Source organism: Rhea americana, unplaced genomic scaffold (assembly GCF_003343005.1).
Source record: "Rhea americana isolate MKP2758 unplaced genomic scaffold, rheAme1 scaffold_14, whole genome shotgun sequence".
Lineage (NCBI taxonomy): Eukaryota > Metazoa > Chordata > Aves > Rheiformes > Rheidae > Rhea > Rhea americana.
In genome coordinates, this window is record NW_028185483.1 from 7,292,995 (window position 1) to 7,302,291 (window position 9,297).

Below are 9,297 nucleotides of genomic sequence, written 5' to 3' on the forward strand. Positions count from 1 at the left end.
TCCACTACCCAAGGACAGGATAAAGGGCCAGATTTCCCACCAGCAGGAGGTAAAAGTGGTGACTTGTGAAACAAAGACCACACTTTAGGTCTAGGAAGACAGTAATTGATCTCTTCAGGCTGGAAACAGTAGCCAGAAGTTGAGATGAGAATACCTGGATTGTGTAAGAAAAGACTGTACCTTTTYTCTTGCACATTATGTGCAGTGAGTAGCCAGAGCTGTGAGAAACACAAGGTACCTAAAGGGTTTTTTGTTATTCAAGCTGCTAATTTATTCTTCTTTCTACACCAAAACTGCTAGTGAGTTACTCATATCATGGGCTACACTTTTCTTACAGAACACAGTTGGCAAGACTGAATGTCAGAGACTCCACCAAGACCAAGCACTTGAGGTAGCAGGCAGAAACTAYGCCTCACTTCCTCTGATCAGAGCAGTATGTCTCAGGTTTAGGTCAGGGTCATTTCAAACTTCAGCGAGAGGATAGTCTCACTTCCAGCTTACGAAGAGAGACTATCCTCTTTCTTAAGATCGTGTTCACAGCACTCTGGAGCAAGCCCATGTCAAGTTCAGATCTCTGGGTCGTATTTTCACCAAAGAGGAAATAAACCCATAATGTTGTTGCAAATGAGTTAAATCTTTAGGAATTGAGTTTGTCTCCACATGTAGTCAAAGTGAAGCAATAAACTGTGTAATCTTGAAATTGGTGAAAAGTCATCTCTAAATTCAAAAATGAACTTTCTGTCTGGCCCYTTCCAATAGGACAGGCCAAACCAAAATCTCCGATCCAAACATAACCTCAAACTGAGGAAGCTGAGGTCACACAATTGCGGCTTGGGTCCATGTCTACCAAGTCAAAGGCTTTCCTCTAAAAAACAGAGCACTAATGCTCGAGTGACAATCCAAATGCAAACAAAAAGAAACACCAAGAAAACATCTGGAAACAATATTGGTAGGAAGAGAACACAGAGACGTGGCCAAGTGCTTAACTGCCAAAGAGGAAAAATATTAATTATAGGGGCTTTTCCCTTTCTACATTCAAAGATCATCAACAGAGCATCTGTGTAGAATAAAGCACTAGCAGAAAAGAGAAAGTACATACGTGGCTAGGGAATGAAGAAAGGAGAAAAAACTGCTAGAAAAGCAACTACGCAGTAGCTAGGGAGAAGGCAGCTGCTTGGCATGCAGTCAGTTAAGACCTACCCAACAAATAGCATAATCAACATTTATATACTTCTGTCCAGTAAAGCTTGTGAGAGCCATCAGTTTACCTTAAYAGTCACCAAGCTGAAAGCACAAATTACCATGCACTGGCAAACAAAGTCTAATTTCTGAGATCTCAGTTGCCACAATGAATCTGTTAATTAAGCATCAAAATAATTCAAGAAATCAGATTAATGAAAGCCACTGGAAACTTTTACATCAATATGTAGGATACAGTGGCTGCTGAAGAATGGTATTTAAATGAATTCCAGAGACTGTCTGACAGAGAAAAAAATGTTGAAGAGGAGGCAAAATTTTTAAAGAAAGTCCTTGCACTTCCTGAAAAGGTAATTTCTCTAGTGCTTGTTTGTAAAGGCCTGTTTAAAAAAAAATGGAGCTACAGTCCATGCAGCTTCTTTAGCTTCAACCACACCAGATTCTTATACAAGCATCCCTTAAAAGCAGTCACCAGACAGCAAGAAATGGACAGAGATGCACCACAAATACTTGTGCTGTTCCACCAGGTAGAAAGTGATGGACAGCAAAACAGCAGGGATTTTTGTCTTATAAGAAGAGCTGCCCATCATCAAGAGTGCCAACGACATGGTTCCTGTTTCCCCACTAAGATTACCCTCACCGCCCCCCTCCCCCCCGGGGACAGGAGCCCTCTGGCTCGCTGCTGGCCCCCCCTCCACCTCCGTCACTGCAGACAGGGTACGTGTGGTCTCTGTCTTCAGGGATAAGGTTGAGGTTCYTCCCCAAGGACTTCCACAAAGGCTGCAAATAAAGCACACAGGAGCCAACACCCCTCACAAAAGTTAGGRTACAATGAAATCTGTAGTTCATACGAATAGATTTTAGAAGAACTAGTTCTGCTGCTGACAGCACTTCTAACCTACTGTCAAATTACATAATGGAGTAGGGGACGAATTACTGCCTCTTTCCAGCTCTATTTGAACTGAGTCTCGTAGCCTTTATTTTTCCTGTGAATCACTTCAGCTCTAGCTCAGTTTTCTAGTGAAAAGCTGTTTCTGTAAGCACCTTCATCCAAATGACAATTCAAACAAAATATACTGCATGTAGACATTCACTTGTCCTTAATAGCACCTTCCTAGATGGATATATGGTTTCTATACCTCTAAGGAGATGAAAACTATGCAAAGATGTGAAGTATTTACAAGGCTAGGTCTGACACGTAAGCAGCTGCTTTATTAGCATGTGTGCAGCTCTTGATTTAGAGGTTTCATTCACTTAGGGCTAGGGAACACCTTTTCTGCATGATGCTATAAATGTTGGCAATGACTAGAAGTAGCAGCACGACATACTCATTGTTACTTCCTGCTCTTGCCTTCTGGGACCAGTGGAGTTGAACAAGTGATATAGGAAGCTGCTYCTCTTGAGTGGTGGAGCAGTCCCTCACGTCCCGACCTGTTCCTTCGTTCTTTTAGCAGAGATGGTTGTCAGGGAAAGTCATGCAATGAAAACAAACCTGTATCCTTGGTGACTTTCCACCAGCAGCATGCATACAGGGAGTCTGCTTTGAATTTCTAAACTTTCCACCAACATGATGAAATCCTGTTCTCTCCAAAACTGCTCCATACTTTCAAAACTATCTGGATTGTCAGTCCTGTATTCAGTCTTGGCCAAAAATGATCTCTTAAGATAAACATAGCATGATTTACCATTCTGAAAGCCTAGCCATGATAGAAGAGTGCTGTAGGATAAACAGGGAGTCCAGTGTTTCATTTGGTGAAGATAAGAATGGTGATATTCGTGCAAGAGTGTTGATACGTGACACAAATGCAGCCAGATATAAACTTTGTATTTCTAGTAACCTGCTTTCTTTTTAAATAGGTTAAGAAACCTATTCTTTCATTCTCTCAAATGTCTGTTTTAACTTAACTCAGTAAAAGCAGCCACTTAAGTCCCTGGGTTATTAACAGATACATGCTATATATTGCATTCTTATAGGAAAGAAGGTTCTTTATAGCCCTTTGGTTTCTAGTACTTCAAGTCTTTAGAAGGAGCAAAACCGTAAATAGCAACCAAAAAAGAGGAAAAAAAAAAAGGAAAAAAAGAAGACTTACCTGGATAGGGTAATTATTTTAAAAAATTTAACATTTTAAAAGTGCTATTCCTATCAACGCCACAGCTAAAGTTTATCCTGCAGCATGGAAAGGCTCTGTGTGGCTCAAAATCCTAAACTGCTAGTTCATACTGATGAGAAAGTTACCTCTAATAAGAAAACAGTTCTACAGTTGTATTCTCTGGTCCATCTCACCAGTAAACTCAAATTCCAATCAAAAAAAAAAAAAAAATCAATCTGACTTTAGTCACTACGAAATTGCCTCTTCTCCTGATAATGACTTCCTTTGACAACAAAATTACATTGGAGCAATTGAACTTAGCCAACAGAAAAGTTTGTGAGCTAGAGAGTAAAATCTTGGCCCTATCACAGTCAGTGGCTCAAGATTTACTCCAGGGTCCTGTTATTGTTAACAGTGAATATTTATAAAAGATAACAGCCTAGGCATTTTACAGTTTTAAAGATTCAAATGCAAATCATTTTTCCATTTTGACTTCTCTCTATAGCCTACAGACCACATACTTAGCTAAGCCACTCACTCCCCGTCTCCCAGACACTTCAAGCGTACCACATCCACCACACTGAAAATGCAATCAACAACTAATAAACCAGTAGCCAAGTTATTTCCTCCATCATGTACAAGCAAATATGTTATTAATATTCAAACAACWGTATAAAAGTCTGAACTACACATAATTTATCAGAATGCCAAACAAGTGCCTAAATCCCACGTGTGTCAAGCAGCGAGGTAAAATGCTCCACGCAGGCTAGACAAGAAAGAAGGGAAGCGCTCCAGTGGCACTGGACTAACTGGAGTTGCTCTTGGCTGCTACAGTCTGGAGATTTTGGCTTCATACCAGAAGACATTTTTAGAAAGGAGCAGAATAGGAATGGGGAGAGATCCCACACTTGACATCAGCTCGTTGGGAAAATTTCTCCTACTCTTTGCTCTGCGAGTCGAGCTGGCCAAGAGCTCTGTCTGGTATTTGAGGTATGTCTCTCCCCAMGCTCTCGCCTCCCATCCCACTGCCCCCAGACTCGCCGAAAGCCGCTTTCTGCAGGCTGCTGGGGAGGAGGACGAGCGAGCCACTGACGTTCTCCTGGCTACTGATTCATTCCTCTGGAGGTCCAGGCCAAGACTGCAAAACCAGACTCCTGCAGTCTCTTCCCAGATCCGTTGCCAAACGGTATGAACAAATCAGTTTTTCTGAGCTTCAATTTTCCTGTCTACTTACAAAATACTTTGACACATTTAGATGAAAGGCTATGTAAGTACTGCTCTGTAAGAAGATACTATTTCATACTCTTAAGTTATACTTTGCAACTATTATCTAAAATGTGGCTATGCATGTGTTTTCCATGCTTACTGTGCATATATAAACACACACTATCCCGAAAGTATATGTATTAAGAAAATCTAGACTTGAATTCTAAAACTGTATCTTAACTGTTGTGTTTGAGTATTTTTGCAGCTATTATCTCTATCCTAATTTTTAATACTAAGACTTTTCCTCTTTAATAAGCATCTGTAAAGTTCTATTTTGACCACAGGATGGCAGGCAGAGTATGATGGCACTATTTCATCGTCACCTTCTACTTTTCATGGAAAAGGTATATACATGAGGCAAGGCATGTTTTCTTTCACTGTCTCTGTTTGCTCATGCTTTTATTAACCAGCTTAAACACTTTGGCCTCCACAGCACATTACAGAAGGGAGTTTATAAAATAGACATACCATGGAATTAAACTGAGAAAGACAATTTTCAAGAAGAAACAGAWATCAGATGTGCCATTTGCAGGCACAGTCCAAAAATAGATCTCATTATTTTATTGTCCATATACAGTGCTATTTTCATTGTGTGAAAATTAAAATTACCATTACTTTTTTATTTAACAAAGCTTTTAAAGCTACTTGCAAGAAATAACCATCAAATGAATTAAAATAACATTATGTTACTGTGATATATTTATTCAGTATATATACCCAAGGTAGCAGAATAAATAGCAAGAAGCTTAGGCAGCCATAAGGTTGTCATGGGAATACCCAAAACTTATTACCAAATTATAAACATTTCTTCTTCCTATTGTTCTTGGTTCAAGTTTAATGAATTTATAACTTTTTTAATAGCCTTCTGCCCCAGCTTCTAGAGAAAGTAAGTAGTAAGCACCATTAAATACTGCAGAGGGCTTTCTTTGAGCTCCATGTGTTTGGACTTTACCAAAGCACAGCGTACTCCAGTTTGCAGAGGGCAGCAGTTTAGTTCAGTTATGATGCTTCTTCATATAATTTTCTGGCCAGCAGATAAATACAAACCTGGCATTGTGCAAACCAGTCAGTTCAGTGTCTGTGCAAGTCTTTCTAGAGTCCTGAACCTATTTACACTTTAAAAAGGTAAAGGGAAGTTTTATTTGGCTTTTGGGTTGAATACATTTATTTCTGAACCAAAGGAGTGATGGAAACAATGAAAGGAACTAGAGTCTGGAGAAGCATACCATGCATAAACTATGCTTCATATTTAAGTACTATTTATGCTGCCAGTGGTATTGGCTTGGTCTTTGGAGTGTTTTCTCTGTTCCTACAACTCTTTACTACAAAGAAAAACATTCATCATTCAAAACTTAGGAGGTTGGGAAGCTAGCTGAAAAGGATGAATATTCTCTTTATCAAGGCTCACTATACTCAGAGGGCTAYAAACATGCTGTACTAAAGGCAGGTGGGAATGCAAAAAGCAGCTCTATCTGCAATCAGTTTCCAGGAATTTGGAAAAATAAAGCAAATGGTTTAATAGAGTGATAAACAAGGACTGCAGGCATTTCTGTAACCACTTTACCAGTGGACCACAGGCATTTCAGAAAATACTAGATTCACAAAAGAAATTGTGACAAATTATGGAAAAATGCCATATCTTAATATTGCACTTGCACCGAGAAGCATTCCACCATGTAACACACACAGAAAGTAACATAGTAAAGCCATAAAGTAATGTACTGAATTCATTTAAATGATGATGGCAAGAAAATGTAACAAGAAGCAAACATAAGTTAGCTAAAAAGGAGAGTTCTCTGAGAGTTCCTATTAGTTGTCTCATGAATAATTGTCATTTGTTAGCTAAAACGCTGATGAGGTGGCAAATGACAGCACTGTTCATTATAGCCTGGCAACTGGACTGAGAAAAGGCACCGTACTTGATATTTTTCATTCATTAATGGTAGAACACGTTATGCAGGGTTGGTCACTGGCTTTACACTTGTTCCACTGGTATGAGGCTAATTTCTTATGTGCGAAGAAAGATTTACTTGATCGCTTGGTGCCATTGCCAAGGGGAGGGGAGGGGGAAGTTTTGTTTCCTCCTGAGTGAAAAGCAAAACTGAAACCAAACTAACCTTCTTCAGTAGTCTCCTCGAATCTGCAAGCTTCTTTAGCAAGAAATGCTCTTTTTATCTCTTCTTACAGATATAAAAATGAAAAGATAAAAATCCAGTAAAATTCAGTAATACTTGCTATAAAAAATGTTCATGGGCAAATATCCTGTGGAAGACGCTCAAGTCCAAGAAAGCTTCCTGTGTTTTTGTAGCACTCCAAGACAGCATACGACACACAAAATCATCAGTTTGAAGATAACCACTTCAAAAGAGAAAGAGCAGAAGCTGCACTTTTACACATGGGAAAGGTAAAATCCAACCTTTATGTATAAAACACAACTATACAGTAGTATTATGTACAAATATGATCTATCTTATCTTTTCTTYGCATTTTGGGCTGCATGTACTTAATTTTATAAAAGATGAAGCCYTAGCCCAAGTGAAATCACTGGCTAGACACACCTTGCTTTCAGAAAGTTCCCCCCCCCCTTATTTCTATTAAGCTCTCATTTTCCAGTTACAAAGTTCCCAGTAATAGTTTGTGCTCTTTCTTGGCCTGCATTAAAGAATTATGGAATCCACATTACTCCAGCATATACTGTTACATTCCCTGCTCTAAGCATCATGCTTTAAGATTTCCTTCTTGGACTGAAAGGGAAAATGATGCCAACCAAATGACAGCCAAGTTTAATATATAAAAATAAACATTCAGGAACAAGAGAAATCCCTATGCCAATATCCCTAGGTAGAGTCCATCACAGCCTTATGATTCATTTGCTAATTACTAAGCTGGAAAAGGATGGATAAAACCAGGGCCTTACCACTTTTTCCAAACTATCAGATTTAGAAAGAGTTAAAAACAACTTACAGGATTCCCCTCTCCCCACCAGGGAAAACTGTGGAACATTTCCATCACAGGAAACTAGCAGGTACAAAAATGTAATGGTCTGATGCTTAAATTCGTAAAATACCTTCATTTCTGCTACCTACAAATTTTATGCAGTTTCCACCAATTTTGACTGTTTTGCTTACTTTTTGCAATATACAGCCGCAGTTTGCTGACCTGCCGCAGGTTTGTTCATATTTGCCCAACTGACTGCTATTAGAAATGACAAAGASTACATGGGCACTCTCCCCTAGAGTTTCTTTGTGAAAATGAGGACAGGAATCATTTTTCACTCTTCTGAGACCAATTCTTTTTGTGTGAGTACAGAGTTGCAGTTTTACTTTGCACATATTTCACTCTGTTCTCTAATGAAATCAAATAAATCTCTAAGAGCATTTCCAGCCCAGAACATAACTTTTTCTTACTGTGRATCTCTTTCATCCTCAGTCTTTTATGTGTTGGCTATACTTTGTCAATAGAAATTTCTTTATATGTTCAYTCTCAAATTATGTTATTTTACCTACTTATCTCAAAGCATCAGGTTTTCACACCTTGTGTTAACACGTTCATTTCTGTAGTTCTAGTGATGATTTACATCACTCAAACTACATGATCTTCCTTTATTTCCCAAGTAAAAAAAAATCCAGTTTAGCAAAACAATCCAAAACAGTGCAATTAAAAAAACGCACACAAAGTAAAYTACTGACCTGCCCTCTTCCCAGGGCCTTGCTTCCTCAGGTCCAGTGCCTCTGTGGGGATGTCCATCAAGCGTTGGTGCTACTCTACAATTGCTCTTCTGGGTTGATGAGAGAGAGAAATGTAGCAGAAACCAAGAGCTCTGGCACTYGACTTCCAAGGTATTAGGCGAAGAAAAGCTTCAGTCTCCCACGTACAATGAGAAGGCAGGCTTGAAGCCTAAACTGTAACAGCCAYGGGAGGTTCTGCATCTTTTGAGATAATAATCTTCTGTTCAGCAACTGCATTATTTGCCCTGAAGATGTAGCTTGGTCAGGAAAAGCAACAGAAGGGTTTCCATCAGCAGATGGAAAGAGCCCAGGTAAACTTAGAACTGTTCTCTTTCTTTATTTATCTGAACTTTTTTTCTAATTAAAAAGATTTTTTTGAGGTCTATTTTATAAAYATTTTTTTATTTAAATAATGAAAATAAAGCTTTGTAAATAATAAGGCATTATGAAATATTCCCCCCAAATTGAAAATCAAACATATTTATCTAAATCAAAGTTGATTTAAATTTTTAAAGAAAACCTTTATTTTCCTTTTGTATGAGAAGAGACTGAAATAGTCCAGAAAAAAATATTTTGAAAAATTTATATAAAATGAATCTTTGTCAGTAAAATATTAATAGGACATCATAATAGGGCATAGTTAATATACTGATATCATTAAAAGCAACACAAATTTAAGAATATGTTTCTTTCCCCAGCTCTTTCTTTAAACTGTAAATTAAGTTTTAATTCCAAACACTGCTATATATTCCAACCTGTCTTCCATTTTAGACCCATCTTAAACTTCACCCCTACATCCAAGTAAAGCAAGATTTTATTTAATATTTTTTGGAAATTCACTCAGATCTCTAGGATTTTTATTAAATCTTCACTCAAACTGTATAGATGTTTTTTTCAATAAAAATATTTTCCCACTGAGCATCCATCAGTCTTGTAAGTGTTGGTGAAAGAGGGCTTGGCCATCCACAACGATTTATGCAAGTTTAATGAAGTGAAAGGTGGCCTGAGTGAGATTT

The 9,297-nt window shown here is 38.3% G+C and overlaps 1 protein-coding gene across 1 annotated transcript; it reads left to right on the forward strand.

Moving 5' to 3' along the window:
- Window positions 1-4,176: 4,176 nt before the first annotated feature.
- Window positions 4,177-8,752, forward strand: LOC146599451 (uncharacterized). The gene is made up of 4 exons (XM_085298698.1): window positions 4,177-4,473; window positions 4,838-4,897; window positions 6,862-6,957; window positions 8,258-8,752. Exons 1-4 carry the CDS (start codon window positions 4,177-4,179, stop codon window positions 8,459-8,461), a joined length of 657 nt encoding a protein of 218 aa, XP_085154824.1. The 3' UTR covers window positions 8,462-8,752.
- Window positions 8,753-9,297: the final 545 nt, after the last annotated feature.